General features: G+C 42.8%; 1 protein-coding gene across 1 annotated transcript in view; it reads left to right on the forward strand.

The window, feature by feature from the left end:
* The window catches only part of LOC119215366 (gamma-aminobutyric acid receptor subunit gamma-3-like), a 52,640-nt gene that overhangs the window by 405 nt on the left and 31,742 nt on the right, over positions 1 to 20,493 (forward strand). Inside the window, exons 2-3 of the mRNA XM_037467471.2 lie at positions 340 to 494; positions 15,915 to 15,982. Of these exons, the coding sequence (XP_037323368.1) occupies positions 340 to 494; positions 15,915 to 15,982 (223 nt within the window). The remainder of the gene's footprint in view (positions 1 to 339; positions 495 to 15,914; positions 15,983 to 20,493) is intronic.

Genomic DNA, 20,493 nt, shown 5'->3' on the forward strand with positions numbered 1-20,493 from the left:
GGGGGCAATTACGCATCGATTGTGAATGATTCTGGCTGATAATGCGTGTGGGGCTTCATTTTTTTTCCAAGGGCTTTCCCCACGCAGACACACACATACACACGCACAAAGAGACACGCACACAAAAAGGACTGCTGTGCCCAGATACAGAGTCTATGCTCTGATAATAATCAGACAAGGCATACAATCAAATACAATCATTAATTATCAAGTTTTCTTCTCATGACAATGGCGTTTATTAAAGGCGGGGCGCAGTTCCTCATCGGGATTAACGACACCCACCCTACCTTTTTGTTTTTACCACCCCCCCCCCCCCCCCACACACACACACACACACAGTTCTGATCCCCTGGAATATGGCGCCGACGATGAAGATCCCAACGACACCACGGTCAATCAGATGCTGGTCCCCAGGTCACACCAGGAGGAAGCCACGCGAATACTGAACAGTTTGCTCGAGGAATACGACAAGACGCTGCGGCCGGACATTGGAGGTGAGGGCGGGCCGCGTTGACGTGTGTACAGCTGGTGGAGACACTAAAAATACAAAGAAAAAAGGACTAACAACTTATTGGAGTTAGTGGAGCTGTCCGTGGTGCTGATTGATGTTGGTTAGGAGTGGAGCTGTCCACGGTGCTGGAACGAGAAGCGCTTGATTCGCTGTTGTTGAAGGAATGAGTGAAATATTCGGTGCTCCAGTCAGGTGGAGACTTTCTGCGTGTGTTGTCCAGCGTTTTAGACACGTGTCTTTGAAGAGCAAGTTGCCTGTTAACAATAAAACAGTATCTGCAGTATGGTGATGTATGAGCTTGGGTAGCGGCCAACAGTTGTTTACCTCATTAATTCATCTGCTGATTATTTTCTCTATTTCTGCAATAAAATGTCAGACTATAGTAATTTTTTCATTTTCTGTCAAGTAAAGAGCCAGATGTTTCCTTTCTACCAGCAGCACAACAGTTCCTAACCTAAACTTATTTGCTTCGCTGTCAGAGAACAACAAATAGCAGCATATCCTCACGTTTAAGTATCTGACATCAATGAGTTTTTTTTGTTAGTAAAACATAATTTATAAAGTGATTTTCAAAACCTGTGCCTAACTGGTCAAAAAAAGGGTTAAATAAATAAAATAAATGCAGGCAAACGTTGAAACAAATCAGGGTAAAGAAGTCACAGTGACGTTCCCACGGTACTAAGTTTTGAGATGAGATATAAAACACTTTGAGTTGGCAGTTCTATAGTCGCGGTGCCACAACAGTGAAGATGCTCAGTGACCTAATAGAGTTAAGACAACAAACAATGCAGTTTGGCAATCATCTTCAAAGACGACGACAGGACTGAATCACTGACTTGAGATGTTTCTCAATGTTCAACATGGGAATCAAAAGGGGCGCCTTACTGTGGTTTAGCTCCAGGAAGCTTGGAGACATCCAGTCCAGTCTTCTTGGGAACATTTTGTGTTGACACATAACTGCATGAATGCTGGAGTGATTGTGATTTCAAGTATATTCACAGGAGCAACTTGAGTGAAAGGCAAAGTTAAATAAAATAGGGTATTTTACTCACAAAGAGAAGTACTAAGCAGGTGTGATAGTTCATTTTTTATTAGACTTGATCGATGTGCTAGTTGACTGCAGGATGGACCAATCGGTTTGTGTGACAGCCTCCCACAGTTTAAGGGAGGCTGCCACACAAACCGCTTTAATAGCTCTTTTTTTTCAAGACATTGCAATCAGGAAACATATATGGGTGGGGCTCTTTTGGTGTCTCCCTGAGCACCATGTTGTAGGACTGTCACACTGTACTTATCAGAAAGGTCTGTGTACGTGTATGGGATGGAGGGTGGTGGTTTGAGTCCAAGTCATTCTCTGATTGCACCCATGTCATTCCTGCACCAGATCTCTGGTGCAATCAAAACTCTTGGAGGAGGGATTGTTCATCTTCAGCTCGCCTGGTTTTTCACTGGTTGGCTTGAATAAAAAGTTCCTTTTATTGAAAGAAATGAAGAAAAGAGGTGTAAGTTATTACAAAAAATCCATTTTTTAAATCTTATTTGTGCAGGTTTAGTTTTTCTACTGTACATTTTTTTGTAATTCACCTCTGCTGTATTTATTTTGCTATTTTAATTTACAATCACCACTGTGCTGACAAAATCAGAGGAATAGTTGATATCATATGTGGAAACCATTTGGGTATTGCTCCACATTCTGGAATAAACAGTGGGTGTGCTTCCTAAACTTTTTTGAAAGCCACAGTTTCTTATTAATTTTGTTCCTGCGGCTCAGTGAAACATTTTCTTTCTTACCTTCGTTACCTTAAATCCTTGCAAACACGCTGATGTCTCTTCGATCCACGCGGAAGAACAGGGCCCAGAAAAAAAACTTTCATGCCTTAGTCTGTAGTGTTTGGGTAATTACGCATAACTGTGCTAACTAAACTAGCCGTGCGTGGGGTGTGTTGTCGTCCGGTTTGTTATTCCGTTGCCAAGCGCGCAGTGCGCCGTCGACGGAGGTGCACGGTCACGACGTGACGTCACGACGCAATCAGTTCGATGAAGTTCACCTGGTGTAAGCGGCGCATCGAAAGACGTGTACTGTAACGTTACTGTATCTGTTTTTACGGGCATGTTAGGACACTTTCCCGGACTTTTACAAGCTGTTGAATTTAATGAAAAAAGCACGCTAACTTTACGCCACCGTGCTGTTTTGCCGCGTTTTGCGGCTAAAAACACGCACCCGAGAGACACCGGACACCCTGGCCACCGGTGAGTAATGCTACACTTTGGCTATTTAGCTATTTTGCTAATAACGGTGGTGGTCGTTCGAGGTCCTTGGCTCAGACAATATGTTGTGTGAAACGTAATGTCCTCCGGCTCATACTTTGTGTGGCTTCTAGAGGGTTTGAGCATTAATTGTACGACATGTCGGAGGTTTGTGCGGAAGGTTAAGCACTGACCCTGAATCAGCCAATAGCAGGACTCCAAAGGACATGGTCCATGTTCCTCCCAGCGGTTTGTGTAAGATTACCCATCATTCATTGCATTGTTCGTGAATGTAGACCAGTTGGCCAGAGGAAGAAAAGATGTCGTTATGTATTATTATCACGTATGGCATTACATCTTATTATACAACAATGTCGTGTTAGTTCTGTTAGGTGATTCCCAACCAACAGCAGGAGGTTGTGCTCCTCAATATAAATCTTGGACGTCTTGGAATGATTCATGGTTGTGAATATATTGCATTTTAGTTGGACCTATTTGTGCCTTAATCTGAAATTCACAAACGGACGCTATGCATCTAATCTAGAAAATAACATTTCTCCCTCAACTACAGGACGGTGGCTGTTTTTGGATGGAAGTCATATTAAGGGCTAATAAGTCTGAGACTACTTTCCGCACCTTGAAGATGCCCCCTGAAAGGCTTTCTTTTTGTAACCAGTTCATTTTGGGGGTTTTAGTAGAGTTGTGCTCGAGATGAAGTCTCAAAAGGCTCTGTGGACAGACTCTGGTGGGAATGCTTATCTCCAGATCATTAGGAGTGTTTATTTGTGGTCTTAGGTTATCTTGAACGGGCTTGCTTGTGGGAATTGATTTATCTGTTTTTTGTTTTTCGCTTCCCGCCGCCGGCTCGGTTCAGTCAGGGTAGCGGTGGGGAATCTCCCTCCAGCTCTGCTTCCATAATTGGGGATGAAATTTTGATGAGATCCAGTTGATAAACCTCCAGTGTCATCCATTAAATGTTAATGTTGTAGCAGGATAATGTGAGGCAATGGAAACACGCAGGAAAAAAAACACACACACACACACACAGATCCACACACTGGAAGATGATGTTGAGTCAAAGACAGATCTGGGACATCTAAGTCATTGTAAAAAAAAGAAAAAAGAGGGAGTTCAGTCGAGAAGTGCTGCAATGAATCTCTGTGAAACACTCAAAAGTACATTCACATAGACAGCAGCAACTGGCAGAAGTCAGAGGAGTGTGGCTTATTTCCCCGATACACCTGGATTTAGTCTAAATCAAAGTCATCTTCTCCTCTCTCACACACACAGTATCAAAGAATGCCTTTTTCCCCAATTTGCCTCCTTTTAATGTGAGAGTAACTTCTCTCCAGTTCTGCCTGTTAATTTGCTGCTGGCTATTGAACCAGAGCACAAATCGTTGTTGTTTTAAGCATATTTCTGTTTTAATTGGCCATTAATTCAATATTAGAAGTGTTGTATCTCACAGCGAGGCTCACTTCTTGGTGAAAAACCACCTCTATCAGCTAAAACAAAGTAGGGGTCGACTGGAGCTGCTTGGTTATACGTTCATATAGTCTCTTCTGTTGTGTCAGACCTTTCTCTGTTTTTATTTTCCGGGACATTAAACGTTACCACTTGCATTGTATAGTAGCACAGCAAGATGTCCCCATCGAGACTACGCCTCGGGATGAGGACAGTTTCCAATGTGGTGGCCGAAAGCATGAGTTTGGTTTCCGAGGTGCTGAATATTAGCGGTCTCGCCCTGCCTTCATTCTGTATGCTAAGCTACAATGCACTTGGGACAATGAATAGAATGTGAGCACACTCACTTTTCCCAGGCATCGGTTTGCTTTGATATGAGTGCCTCTTTATTGTTGAGATACATGCCTTTATTTATCTTGCATAAGAGTGTCAGAAGCACTTTCCAGTGGCACTGCAGTGAAGTGAAGCTTCCACCAACTGAGAGAAGAAACCCAAGATACAAAATAACTGGGTTATTATCTTACCCCCCCCCCCCCCCCCCCCCCCTTCATGCCCCTGTCTCTTCTGGTCCTGTGCATTCAACACAGTGTGCTCGCTCTTCATATAAAGTGGGTTACTGGTCCACGAGTGAAAATGACTCCAACATCCCTCCACCCCGGGCAAAAAGTGTTGAGTCCCACCTTAACCGATAGGCAGCGGTCCGCCTTGGACAAAAATGAGATGCATCTGTGTCCCTATTGTGTCACTTTCCTTTCGGGTTCAGAGTGTGATCACTGTGCGTCCGGTGTGTGATCCTCGTGTACTGTGCGAACACGTGCGTGCAGGGCTTGTGCATGCGTGTATGTGGGGTTGTGTGTGTGTGTGTGTGTGCGCGCGCGCTCGCGCCATGGATCAGAGGGGAAAGCGAGTAGATGTATTGTGGGGTCTGAGAGCGAGGGAGGATTCAAGGTGCTCCATTAAGGTCTGAGCCTCGCTCTAAAAGAAATACGCCACATCAGTCCTTTTCAAGCAAATAACGGATTCAATGAAGGTTAAAGTACTGAGCCCACAGACAATCATCTTCAGTCAAATGATACGTAACCATGAAAAGAACAGTTTTGACTCTTGAGACTGACTAGAATACTAAAAGAAGAATAAAATGTCCCCCAACAAATGTTCTATTTAATGCTGTTTGAGTAACAAACCTTAAAATCTACAGGTCCCAGCCAATCCAGGACATTGAGTTTAATAAATGAAACTATAAATTCCCGGGTTGTTTTATTTCTGAAAGAACCAATGGGAATATGGCGGAGAGTTGATCTGATAGACTAACATGTTATTGGTTTGGTGTTTTATTTTAACATGAAAGGCTTTTGTAACTCCCTCTTGGAATACAAGTTTGAGTTATATTCTGAGTCACGCTGAAGCCACAACACGACCCAGCTTTCTGTCTTTGTTTGAATAAATCACAAGCACTAACTTTCTGGTATTAGACTTGTTGAGAAGCTTGTGTCCCTTCACACCATGCTCATGTCTCCCCCCACACTACTTAGAGTCTACTTGGTGAATGAAATCCCTTGGAAATGTACTGACAGATACCAGTTGTTCTTTGCAAGAAAAAAACAGTAGCTACGCAGCTAATGGCGCATTTAACAGCAGCAGATGTTTGTTAACGGGGAAGAACTGGTAGATATAAGCAGCAAAAGACATCATGGCTGAAAGAAGACAAAGAAATTGCCCCCATGGACTGAGACTTTGAAGTCACGCTACTGATTTAAAGTAAGATTAGAGGTTAGCTGCTCAGAATCTGGAGACAAAGGATCGGATTAAGCTATTACCACTTTAGGGAACTGTCCTCCAAATCCTCTGGACCTTTTTACAAATATACCAGTGAAACCGCTGAACCATGAACTCAAGTGAAATCTTGATCTCACCAATCAAACTCTGATCACATGCTCGCTTCATTCTCTGCCGCCAGCTTTGCAATATACCCGTGTAAACAATCCAGTCGCAGCACTGTGTGTGATGGCGGCTGGGAGTGAAGGCTCTAATTGTCCATAACTAATAAGCTTTTCATCTAAACCGACTGACCAGGTCGTTGAAATCATATCCACCGTTGTTGCCTCCCTGAATATGTCTGGCATTTGCGATTATTTACGTGTGTGGGAATGAACGGGGTGCGTGTGTGTGTGTGTGTGTGTGTGGGGGGGTTTGTGTGTGAGAGCGACTGTAACCAACAAGCAGCTGCTGATTGTAGTTTTTTGTAGTCTTTTTATCCATCTATATTTATTCATTATTTTTTATTCATAAGATGTGTGGTCAACGGTTTCCTTGCAGACGTGATCTAAATGTGTGCGTTATCTTTGATTCAGATAAAAGCCACGTGTTTGTCAGAAATAGAAAACCAAAGCTGTTTCCTGCTGCTCCCTCATTCACTTTCCATCGGTTTCTCCGTCACTCAATCACCTCTCTTTTGCGTGTGCCCCCCCCCCCTTTTTAAACCTCCCCCTGCTTACTATCAGTTACTGTATGTTGTTAAATTATTTATGTCTGCATTCGCAGTCGAGGTTGGAGGATTTCCCAAAGCCAAGTGTAAGTTTGACCCACTTTGCATCCTATATTAAAACCTTACAGATCTGCTTCAGAAGTCATGTCAGATTCAATCACTCGAGGGCGAAGCATGCGAGAAGGATGAGGATTTGTTTTAAGCACTGCAATATTTGGGTTTCAGTGAAGTCTACTCATATCGTAGCACATTACATGCCAGCGGCCCTATATGTCTCCTTGTTTGATGAAATATTCAAACGTATCCTTTTGTTTTATTAAAGGAGCCGGTGGAGATTGGATCTAAAAGTCTTTACTTAGAAAGTTCCAGCAGGGTTTGTGTTTTTTTCTGTATCCCACTGCCAGAAATAACAAGGAAGTGTTTGTCATGCGCTCAAATGCTGTGATTTTAGTCACAGCATTGTCTTTTACTGAAATGAATAAGATTGGATTGAGGATGACGCACGGTGGCCGAGAAAGTATTCAGGTTCTTCTTTTGGGTGAGATTAAAAAACAGTACCTTTTTAGAAAACATCATTTTACTGTAGCACAATCTGGCTATAAAATAACCAACCTTCCAGCTAATGGTCTCATTTTCTTATGAAGGTCACATAGAGGCATCAATATTATAGTGGGAATGTTTCACATTCTGTCGTTAATATCCATATTTGATCCAGATTTGAACAGTCTTTTTTTTTTGTGAGCGTCTCTAAAACATTCCTCTGTTCGAGGTTTGACATCCTGACTTGTGATTGGATGATTTGTCATCCGTTGATTCTTCCCTTTGAGGAAACACACTGACGAAAGCCGCATGACGGCGGTTGAAATATTTGCAGACATTTTCCTGTATGCAGTGGAAGAAATAATTGATAGCTGTGAAATGAAGCACATTTCATGGACTTTCAGCCTTTGTTGATGGTGTTTTTGCAACTTTAGGTTCAGTGACCCATTCATCACGACTCACAAACGTTTTGTGTGTGACTTTGCCTTGACAAAGAAGCATGAATTGTGTTCTCATATCTTCTTATAACTTATCTCAGTTGTTGAGGCTCTTTGGTCTTAATTTGACTTAATTTTCTGATTAAAATGCCATTTAACAGCAAGAGAATGATGGGATTAATTAATTGGGGTCTTGAACTGGGGTTGTGTGATGTTATTATTAGTCAGAGTATTACCTTCGCTGACTTAGTGACTTCATCCCTAGTTCTAGCGACTTTTGGAGGCAGTGTTTCTGGCGGCTTTGATCAGCTGTGTTTTTTACCCAGCTGCAAATTAAATTGTGGATAAATAGTTTCACGTTGAAGCCATATAATGTTGTGTGTTGTCATGTATTGTCATCTGCCACAATAGTACGCTGCATGTGGGACAATACGTTGCCATGGTGATGTCTGCCGGCATTGTGATCATAATCGCTTACAGATAAAATGATCTTATTTTATTTTGTGAAATACCGAATTGATGAGGATTTATTTATGTATGTTATCAGAAACATTTCCAAATTTAACATACACTCAGGAGGTCACACAACAGCAGGCCTCGATGTTAAGCTTCTTTTAAAATGTTTAACTTCCGGCGTGAAAGCCTCGCCTTTCATTCCTCCAGCATTGCCAAGTTAATGAGAAACCACAAAGGAATGGCCGAGCAATCGTGTAGCGCTTTAAAGCGTCGGGGCTGATGCTAAAGTGAAGTGCATTAGGTGATAATAGGACCGAGCTGGCTTCAGATCATGGCTGACACATTTCTCATCCCTGTGAGCTCTAACCATTTAATCGATTTCGATACGTGTCTCCCATGTCCACTCCACTCCAGGCAGAGCAGCGGTGGTTAGCCAGGCATCTGGGTGGGGGGGGGGACTTTAGAAATGTAGAAAAGGAAAGGCCGGCTTGCACCTGTGCTGTTTGTGTTTCCAATTTAGCTTAGTTCTCGCGGTGGAGCCCCTAATGGGGAACAAGTAAGAGCTGTTTTTTGTGTCTCATGCTGCTTTAGAACATTTCTTTGTTGATTTGCACAAGATCTTATCGAAGGTGGAAAATGCTAAAATACAAACCGAGACATGCAGTTAAAATCATCCACTTTGTTACGTTCAATTACATTGTTTATACAGGCTCTTCCTTTCGTTTTTTCCATGGCTACTACTGAATATGTCCAATTAAAGGCCCCATCTACCCAACCTGTTATTGGGCAGTTGATATGTGTGACTGTTTTCTTTTTTGATTATTCCACAATGAATTCATACATGACAAATTTAATATAAGTAACAATATGCATTGTATTTCACTTCCCTGTCTTTTATGAATGTCGGCTTCTTTAAATCCTCCATAAGCCTTTCATTTATCTAATGCAATCAAACACACGGGCGTTGCCTGCATGTTTTTGTGCCACCTTGGGGGACATACGTAACTTCACTGCAGACTGATGTGTCATCTTTTCTGGAAGCCTGAAGCTGCTGAACCCTCATCCTCTGCACCATGAGCTTGGTGTGCATTGTTGTGGTAGCACAGGGGAGCAAAACAATGCATAATTCATTGTTTACCTAATGGACACAATGCCTAATTAAATCCAAAATGTCTCCAGCTGTGACTGGTGTCTCAGATTTGTGTGTGTTAAAGGTGCTCACTGAACTCTCCTGTCAATCTGAAGCCAGTGTAACAACGTGGCCGTGTCAGTAAGGCCCCGGCGACAGACAGATTAAAGCATTCTCTTTTTTCAAAGCAGATGTCACGGGCTATTTTAATTATTATCATAAACGTATTTTATCAAAAGACAATGTTGACACGTGCTCCTACAATCCGGTCAAGTAACCAATACAATAAATGGGTTGTATGCCGCTCATTCACTGGGGTAAGCAGGTATAGGTATAACAGTTTATTTTGTTATTAACAGAAATTACATTGTAAGGTAATTCATTGTGTGCATAACTGTCTGTGTGAAAACAAGCACCCCCCCCCCCCCCCCAAAAAAAAATCCTATTTTTTTGAGTTATTGCTTGGTGGTAGCTGTGTGATTGCCTGCTGGCGATTCATAAGCAGTGAGACCTTTCCCTTTGCCTGGTTCTCATTAAACCTCCAAGGGGACAGAAATACTTTCTCTTCCTACATCCATTATATTTGATTCAAGGAGCTGAATACAAGTACGGTACACACACAAACACACACACACACAAGTGCCGTGGTCTATACACACCCACATCACGGTCAATATCTGTCTGATGGAAAAGTATTTTCATTTAGGCTTGCATTACTTTTTTATACGTCCATGAATAGAATATATGAGTTTTTACCGAATCATCGGCACACCTGAAGTCGTCTTTTATCTCCGTCCAATGAAATAAGCAAGATTAGTGTTCACGCAGCATGTTGACCAGTTTTGTTTAATAAAATACTCTTTGCCGGAGCTGCACTCTGCAATTTAAATGACATTTATCATCCGAGGAAGTTGTTCTCTGCAAACATGCGTCATGAGTAAATAATTCATCCCAATTAAATGTACACAGCCATCTGCTCATTTTAGCCACAAATCCGCTTGCTAAGGAGTAACCTTGCTCATAGGCACCAGGTCAGAAAATACAACAGATCAAAAAGTAATGAGAGCTTGGTGTCTATTTTAATGGCTCCCATAATGTATATTTTCATAAAAACAATGCACAAGTGCCGGGTTCACTAAAAGTCGTGCACCTACAGAGAATCATCCCCAGAACCTGCAGCTTGCTCCGTCTTTACTGGGCTTCATAGCGAGTTTCGGCTCTGCTCCTAGAGAACAAAAACGAGCCAAAACCGAGTGAATATTTGACTCCGCGTGAATTATGATATTTCCCCACAACTGATAGATGTCGACACGTCAATTTTTATTGTGTTCCCTGCTTGTTTCTGCTGTCGCAAAGAATAGTTATCATTGGTTTGAAATGAAAAACTATGATTTGGGGTGATTTGAAGTGTTCTTATTTGATTACTTCCTGAAAGTTACACAACATCATCTGACACTCCGTTGTGTTCTCACTGAACCAGCAGCTGCTGTCCTGTCCCTTGTGTTGTGTTAAATAATGTGCGTTCTGTTCGTTTTCATGCTAAGCTAAGCTAACCAGTCGAAGGCTTTACCTTCGTTTAGCAAGCAAGACACGTGGTACCGTTGTTGTCATGTACCTCAAAGTAAAAAAACCCAAATAAACATACTTTCCAAAATGACAGACTATTTCTTAAAGTCTAGCATTCTCACACCATGTTTTTTTCACCATTTCATCATTTTTTTATGTTGTGTTAGTGTTATGACATGATAATGATAACTTTCAGTACAAGTTCAGCGCCAGAAAATAGAGCTCCTCCATTAACGTTTCAAGGTTCGCTTAGCTGTGTAGCATCACATTTTGTTGCTTTGGTTGTTATTATGTTGTTGATCCTAATCCGCTGCACTCTTATTTTCTCCCCGAGTAAAAGGGGTGAGATGGTTGAGCTTTTGTAGGTCGGAGGAGCTCAGCAGTGAGCATCACCTGCGTACGAGGGACTCGAGCCTCCCAGTAGTTGGGTGACTGCAGCTGATGTCGCTCTCACTGGGGCAGAAGTCTCGCCAGGGCCTGTCCTAATGGACTGAGTAGATGCCAAAATGTACATGGCATTTGGCAATCATTTTTAGCCTCCTTTTCAAGAACCGCAGGGCTTCGGTCTGCCGCGGCCGGTATGCAGTTTGAGTTCTTTGAGACAGAAATAGTGTCGCTGGTGGAGTTGAACCCCAGCCGCACAACGTGCGCTGCAGTGCAGTTCAGAATAACACACGAGTGCGGTTGCACGGGTGGTATTTTTACCACTTCATCTGATATTTAGCCCTCGCGGCCTGCCTGCGTGACTTGGGAAGACTGCAAACTGACGAGCTGAAGTTTGGGCCCGAGTGAGAGCTTCAGAATTAAGTTTTCTTCCATAAGCGTAACTGCATGCCCAACCTGCCCTTTTCCTTGTTATGGTTGATAATTACTGGCTTCAGCGCTCAAGCTGATTGCCTTTTTAATGCTGCATTCAGGTCGATGTATTTATATACATTAGCCCTTTTGTCTAATCCTTGTATGTCTTGTATGCCCATATAAAACAGAACGGTTTAAATCACTGGGCTTATTTTTTATCGTTGTTCAACCAGACAATACTAAAACCATTTTAAGATTTTGAGGAAAAGGGAGACCAAAATCAGGGATATTTTCTTCTGTTCCTTTCAGTCACACTGTAACGCCAAAAAGGAGTTTGGGGAATTTCTATGAAATGCTGCCCGTCCTTGTGATTAGTCTTCGGGGCGCTGACACCACAGAGCTGACACAAATATTTCTGCTGCTGGCCCATATCAACACAAAACTGGCTGAAAATTACAAAAGTACACAAGCAGTGCTTTTGTGTTCTGAAAAGGACAAGCACATAACGGCCTCCCATGTCTACAACTTGATCTGCCATACAGTTGTTGAGACTGGTTTAACTGGAACCAGTCTGGTTCAACGATGAAGCATTGTGAATCTACTCATGCTCTGATTCACGTTTCAGGCTGACTTCGTCTCCATAGCAACAGCATCCGAAGCTAATAAGCTATTCAATGTTAAGTTAGGTTGAGTATTCAGCTGTGAGCAAAGCTACAATTGTTTTAATTTCGGGTTTCATGGTATATTCCTGCTGTGTTCACAGAAATTGGATGTTTCTATGGTACTGTCATGTGATGAAGACACTTACCTTGATGCAATTTACAAGTGCACTTTGCATTGGACGGCATTGTGATTGGAAGTCTTTGTCTCAGAATGTTCTTTAATCCGAGCCACCTGAGGATAATAACTTGTGTACTTTAGCTTTAGTACTTAAGTATATCAAGGTATATTTTCTGAGCTGTGTGTAACTTTTGGTAAACGGGCCATGATGAGTTTCATTCCAAAGTGAGACTGAAGACGTGAGGCTAACCGTCGGGATGGCATCTGACAGCCCACTGAGGCAGCGCTCCTAGGACACTGAACATATGGGTGTTAAACGGTCAGCTGGGACGGCTGTGTGTGTGTGTGTGTGTGTGTGCGAACGCATGCTCGCTGGGGCTAACACTGGGTAATGCATTTGTCATGCCATGTGGGCCCTTTCTTCTTAATCGAGGTCCACAGGGTAATGTGGTAATACAGATGGGGCCTGTCATGCCTTTCTGAAAAGCAAGATGAGGAGGAGGAAGATGAGCAACATAAAGAGGAGGAGGAAGGACTGCAAGGATGTGGTCTCAAGACTGGATCGTGGTTTCTACAATAGAAGTGAAAAATCAGGTTCATAGGTTGATAAGTGCGAAGACGTTTTAAAGTTTCTTCCTGTGTTAGACGTGCTTTTAATCTTCATTTTCCTCCTCTTTCAGAGATGAAAGAGAGCAAAACAAGCTCCCACAGAGAAGTGTAAAGAAATAAATAAACTGTGCAGAAGAAGGGCAAATCTGTCCTCAATACTTACAGCGGCAGCATCATTACCTATGCACCAACCCACGTGAATCTGCCACGTGCCATTTGGACGTCAGGTTAGTTTTTAGTATTGCAGCGGGAAATTAATCCGAAAAAGGTATCACTGTGAATCAGTAGAGCTGACTGGCTAAAACAACCCATACGCATATTCAGCCTGTCCTTCTCTACCTTGATTATCCACGTGGTGTGAATTGTGGATGATTACCCTCAGGTTGTCCTACTTCCCCAATGCTGCTGCTAAGCTGCAGCAGATCAGCTTTCCAGCCCATGCTTCCTCTTCGGTGGTCTTTACGTTTTCTCTGTTTCCTCTGCAAATGGGTCCCAAAGGAGGGACACTGTGCTGGAACACCAGGTTCTCCCCACGGGGGGTTTCAGCCCTGTAATGCAAAGACCTTTAGATTAGTTGGACCAGTCAGCATGGCCCAAATGCGTGAATGAGACTGGCAGTGTGTCCAGGGATTTCCCCTCTGCATGCTAAAATAGTGGTTCCCAATTAGCCTCAAGGAACAATGATAGCGATTAGGTATTGTCCTGCGCGCCACCAATGCCAGATTTCCCAAAATGGACCGTGACGATTTGATTCTTAGCTGGGATTTGGGCCTGATGCCCATGCAGTAAGTGTGCCAGATAATAATTAAAAGATGATTGGAGATGCTATCAAGTGACCAGACCGATGCCAGGAGGAAACGCTGCTGTTACTAGAAAATGATTAATAGCAGAAATGAACCGAAAAACCACCCTTGCCCCAAATACTTGGGGTATGGTAATTCCGGCAATTGACATCTGGGTGATGCACCAGGTTATTTTTCTGTCATTGCTGATGGCCACACATGATGGAAATGGATGTTTTGGAGACACATTTCTCACTAAAAATCCCGGAGAACATACCTGTAAGCTTACTATGAGGCACTGGCAAAACAATGCTAGTAATAATTTCAGAGGTGCATTGGCATTGTTGTCCCTCATTGTCCAGTTGGTGGAGCAGAACGTGCTGCTGGAATCGAGTCAAATCCTCCCAGCAGGCCTTCACGAAACCAAACTGTTTGCATCAGTGGCCCAGCACAGCAGGTCCCTGGAGACATAACACGCAGACCTGCACACCCCCGCGCCCACGTCAATTCTGCTTTTCACATCAACATCACAGAATCACACGACTGGGAAGACCCTTTAACTATTTAGTCAAATGTGTTCGATATAGGTGAACCATGAACAACCGTTAAATGGGGGTAACACGGGCCATGGATTCATTAAGGAGATGTGTCCCAAACATTATTAATTAACATCGTTTTGAGCTCTCTGTCGGTAGTGCTGCTAACTTTGCTGGCTGAGGTCAGAAGTTAAACTCCTCGCAGACACCTTTTCTGAAGGGAAGGAGTATTAATGAGAAAAAGGCAGAAACAACTTTTGTAATCATTTAATTGTGCGGATAAAAGCGGCAAAGGAGGCTTTTCCCACAAGAAGGGCTGCGAGTGGATTTGTAAAATATCTTGTGTGCATAAAGCACAGCACTATTCTTTATTTATTTATTTATTTTTGCCCACCACCGCTTACAGAACGACTTTGCCCGGAGAGTTTTTGACAACTTCATGCGCTTCATAGCATAACGCCAAACCTTCTGCACGCTAAATCACTGCCAGGCTGCGGACGCCAGGCCCCGTCAATCCAGAGGTCACACTCCGGCAATAATGTCACAAAACTACCTCGCAGGGTTGGATGCCCGGTAGCTCTCATAGAGCTCGCACACTTGAACTCGTTCTATAGGCTGTAACTTTAACTGATTGACCTTCATTCCCACGTCCTCTGAGAGGGGCTCGGCCGTTGTTGTGTTCAATAGCTCTCCAGAGGGAGTCGAGTGTTTGTGTGTCCAGTATGTTTGCCATTATCGGAGCTAATAGCTGCAGCACGGCTACCGCGTCATGTCGGGTTAAGAGTAAGAGTTAAGAGTTGATGGATCCAATGAAACAGATTTACCTTTATTTTGGTTTATTGGACAAACTGCTGCAACGTTAAGAGCTCACCAAAGTGATTGAATGCATGTTCATTTATTAATATTTAGCTAAAAATGATCCCAAAATGTTGTTGACGTGGAGCCCCCCTGTCATGTTAAACACCCCATGCCGGTTTGTGGGTGGTTGGGTGACTCATTAGATTTAGAAGAAGAAGAAGCAGCGAGAAAAGACCCTCCATCTTATATCTAGAATAATTAAATGTCACGAGTCCACCAAACCCGGTATGCCGGATAAATCATGTGTTCTGAGAAAATGACTTGACAAACACACAATAGACGGGGAAACACAAAGGTTGAACACAAACACACTGAAGACATTTCTGTTTTTGTCATTATCGTTTTTTCTTCCTGGAATCAAATGTTGTTGCCAAGCAAAATTAACCAAGATCCTACATTCTCAATGGAAATGCAATTAAGTGCCATGGTAACACGGTTACAGCACCAGCAAACACAGTGGAGCCTTTTCTGATTTTAAAGAAAGTCTTGCCTCTCTGAGTATAGGGGGGGGGGGGGGTGTCATCATATTGCTGAAGGCTACATTGAATAACAACCATTGTTTTTAAACTTGATTATTGATTTGATTTTTGTCTGTGTACACACATAACAGCAGGAAAACACAGATAAATGACAAATAAGATGGAACGATTGCATGACTAAACCTGCAACACATGCAGTTACCATCACTCACTCTTCTTCCCTTCTGCCTCTTGCAGTGAAACCTACAGTCATCGATGTGGGCATATATGTCAACAGCATCGGGCCTGTGTCCTCCATCGACATGGTGAGTTGATGCTTTCTCTCTGCTTCCCCCCGGTCACACACACACACACATATATCTATTATCCCGTGTTAGCATCATCGTATATGTGAATACTGCAATCACTCGCAGTGTATTTGGAGGTTGTATGGGCCACCACAGCTGTTCCCGTGCTGAATGGAGCCGGGGAAGACAGGTGACGACGCTTTGTTCACGTCCTGAGAATCAACTCGAATTACAGCGATGTGAGACCTCTATAATCTCCATGTTTCACATGAGGAAACAAAGCTGCCAGACTGTTTTTTTTTTTTAAGGGAATATTCTATGCAGACGCCATTTTCATCTAATGTGCACATGTACACATTTAGCGTGAGTCATGCTCACTGTTTTCAAAGAACCTTGGACATGGATCATTGCCTATTTCATTACAGAAGGGCTGATCGGATGCAATAAAACATGAGATTCTGAGACTGAAAGCTTCATGTACGTATTGAGAAAATAGCCAAAGCATCAGAAGTATGTTGTCTTGAAGGAAGTGCAGAATGAGGGAATTGTTATCAATATTCTTGCATAATATAATTTTTCTGCCTGAAAAATATTAAAGTGTTGTTTTGAAAATACTAACTGAACTAGACATGATCATGAAAGCATTTATATCTCAAAACTTCTCATATGACCAGATGTTGAGCTGTGACAGTTGCCTAGCAACATTTAAATATTCCAAGATATAAAAGCAATTTAGTCTTTTTTTTAACTGTCAGCCCTGGCCTATGACTTGTATTACTTCAGACTGCATCTGCTCACTCAGAATTAGATTACATAAAACATGAATTAGTGCATGAAGCAATGTGCTGAATAGCATTGATATACATTAGATGTAACAATGTAGCGCATGTCTCTGTCATTGTTGTTCTCTAGAAATAAAGTAATTCAATTTAAAAAAAGATACAAGTTAATATCTACCGGTAAATAAGAGAGCGAGCATGTTTACCATGCATCAAGAGGTTTGGCACAATGTAATTCATTTAAAATGTTCCAATTTAACTCTGTTCATTTATGCCAGATCATTACTATACAGCCATTAAGCAGGATACATTTAGGATTTCTTCCAAAGTGCAATTGGGTAAATTCAATTAGGGATGCAAAACAGCGTAGTTGAACTCCCGGATATTAAGTGTTTTTGTTCTCTCGACTCAGAGGAACAACAGATGCTTTGGGAGATACTGTGAACTTTGTAGTCACTGTTTATTAGGTTTGGTGGAATTTTCTACTTTTATGGATCCATTCACACGGAGAGGTGACGGTCTCTCTTCAGCTGGTCAATCCTATAAGAGGCAACAGCCCAAAAAATTATAACAAGACAGACTAATATCAATGAGGAAAACCTCTGCTGAGCCACTTGCTGTGTCATTTCCAGGAGCTGCTTGGCTAATTGAGAAAGCAACTTGGATCTATCTTTGGAATGGCTTCATCTATCAACCACGATTTGCCCCTAAAAAAGGCCCTTATAGGATGATTCAGCCAGTAGATAGAGGACTCTTCATAACACCTCGTCCCTCAGAATGCTGCTTTTTACACGGCTACTTACAAAAGGCATCGATTACTTGACACATCAGATAAATCCAACCCTTTTATTTTAAACCAAACCCACTAAGAAGCTTGAAACGCTGCACTGCCGCATCAGTAAACAGCCTTGTGGTAAAAGTAAGTTCATATGAAGTGAAATCAACTAAATGGACCAGACGCCCATGGCGTAAAGTGATGAAAGAGACGTCTGGGCAGACCTCACATTGCCTTTCAATGGTCAATTAGGACAGAGTGTTCAACAAAGCCGTATAATATCTATCAAAGTGGCAGACTGCCACTCTGTACTGCAGCTGGATGAGGTGCAGTGCGAACATGGATAGGAGATAATCCTCAACAGCAGCGCAGTCTTAGAAAAAGTGAAAGATAGTTGATTACCACAGATGTCTTTGGACAGATGGCTGTTGCGTGGACGATCGTGTTGCCTCAACATGAAAGCTACGTGGGTGTTCATTGTGAGCAGAGGGAGTTTGGTTTGAAGTTTCAGTCGAGTATCTCGAACGCGGCACAGAATGAACACATTCTTCAATGATTATTAGAGCTCAGCACTAGTAACGGGGGTCTCCTTTGTTGATGGCGGTTAGGCTTGAATTTACCTTCTTTCAATTGAACAAGTTGATTTCCTTAGCAGTTCAAAAGCACTGAGAACTGAACACAATTGTCTGTCATGAGTTTCTTAATTAAATTAAATAACACTGTGTTCACCAGTTTCAGTCCGAGCAGTGAGCAGCACGTTGACTCATTCTGTACTTTTAGCGGCGCAAGTGTTTTTTACCACTGTTTTGGACGAAGAGGATTATGGGAGCAACAGGCGAACCATATTTTATTCAAACAGCTGAAATTTAAGCTACTTATCAACCAATTGATTGGTCCACAGTGGAAAACAAACGACTAAATCTCTGCACTCTAAAATACCCTAAAATAATTATCCCACGTTATTTTTTTAACAAACAATTGTTGGACAAGTGCAAAAGATGCAGCTGCCCATATTCAAATTGTTTCTGGGAATGGAATGAGCCATCAAAGCTGCCAGCTGTTGTGTTTCAAACAAAACGATTAGGGCCATTTATTAGACCAAACATGTGGAAGTAGGTCAATTCCGATATGTTCACACCTCCGAGCCCAATGGAGGTCAGTGTTCTTTAGGGCCGTTATGAAGGCCAACCACTGTTATCGAGGACCGTCCTTTTCCTTTTTGCTTGATTATACACGTTTTTTGCTGCATCAGTAAATTAAAACAAGGCATTTTAAACAAACACAAAAGTATGAATACTTGTGGGACAACTCTCTTTGAACTGCGTGCTTTTGGATGAAAAGCATCCTTACTTTCAAAGGGAGTCTTGTTTTTTGCAAGATCTGATCTATTTTAGGAAGTTCTATTTGTCAATTTATAAATGGAACCAGCTGTGCAAATCATGTTTATTTTAGCAATCATTTCAAATGACATAAACCTGCATCAAATGTCCAGCTTTTCAAATCATTTCAACTCTTGTTTGTTACGTTAAAGCAGTTTTGAGTGCAGCTTCTCCAAAATAGGACACACGCACAAGGCAATTTTATTTGTATAGCACAATTTAACAGCAAAGCAATTCAAGTGCTTCACATGAAACCGTTAAAAAGATCCAAGCGTAAAGCAAGGAGAAACACACACACACACACGATCATGGATAGAGTTGTTGTTGTGTATGAAGGAGGTGTGTAGTGGCTCAGTGAAGCACGGCCGGGCTCGGCTCGCACAAACTTAGTTTCTGCGGCGAGCAGCAGCCCGCTGTGACATTCCCGTGATCCTGCTCCTTGTAAGCGCTGATTGGCTTCACCCTGCCGGGGTCGGTGGACGCCGGTCAGTGGAATTTGATTCCTTCGGCCGCCCCGGGGGGGGGATCGGCAGCACTGGAGTTAGTGCAGTCACGACACTTTTGTCTGGCTGTGTTTCTTCGCATGTTATCCATTTGTGTTACAGCGGAGGAGAAAAATAAGAAGGAAAAAGCAAAGCAATTTCATTCAGCATGGCTTGGCCTTGTTGCCTTTTTCACGGCTCCACATTCACGCTCGTCCCCTCGCCGGAGTCCAATCCATCACGCGCCCTCCATTTAGCGTGTTCGCTCACTCGGAGAGAGTGTGTGGGTGTGTCAGTGTGTGGGTGTGATTTCCCGTGACAAAAACCAAGTCAAATCCCAGGGGTGCCTCAGATGCATCATCCATATTGATCACACACACATGTACTTACTTTAGCACTACCCTGTCGACAGAACTCCAGGGAGCTTCTCCTCCACCCTAAAAAAAAAAAAAGAAGAAGAAAAAAGGAACACATTATCTTTCCTCATTTGCTCCTTTGGTAATAGACACTGGCTGAGATGATGCAACGCCAAGTGAAGCCGATTGTAATTTAAGTCGTTCTGTGATGACTGGTTGAGTGATTAAATGGCATTAGCGCCATTAAAGTCGTGCGGAAGCGCCCGACCTTTTAGAGCTTCTAGAGAGTCGGATGAGGCAGCCGGTAAATGAACAGCCAAAGATGGAGGTACTCTGACATCGGCACTATGTCCTCGTCGCCAGTGCTGGGGACGCTGAGCGAGTGGCATCTGGAATGTGTATTGAGTGTGTATCGAGGCTGCCGGTGTGTTTAAGCCAAGCGTAGAAATGATCACCCCTGCTCTGTCCATGGAATGCACCGATTGGGTGAAACCAAGTGGACGCCACGATGTCCTATCATCGAGGTAACATTGCCGTAAATGAATATCAGCCAAATACCCTGAATCTCACAAAGTCACTTCATTGCTCACCTCTGACTCAAAGCAGTGTCAAAGCAGATCTCTTTACACCTCCAGTACGTGGAAGTGTCGGGCTGCTATTTGTGGCCGTGTGAAAGCTTTGTCACAGGGGAAGACAACCTCTTTCTATTTATAAATGTTTTCAATTCAGAGCCTTGATTCGTCGTTATCTCGCAAGTT

The sequence above is a fragment of the Pungitius pungitius genome, chromosome 3, assembly GCF_949316345.1.
Source record: "Pungitius pungitius chromosome 3, fPunPun2.1, whole genome shotgun sequence".
Taxonomy (NCBI): domain Eukaryota; kingdom Metazoa; phylum Chordata; class Actinopteri; order Perciformes; family Gasterosteidae; genus Pungitius; species Pungitius pungitius.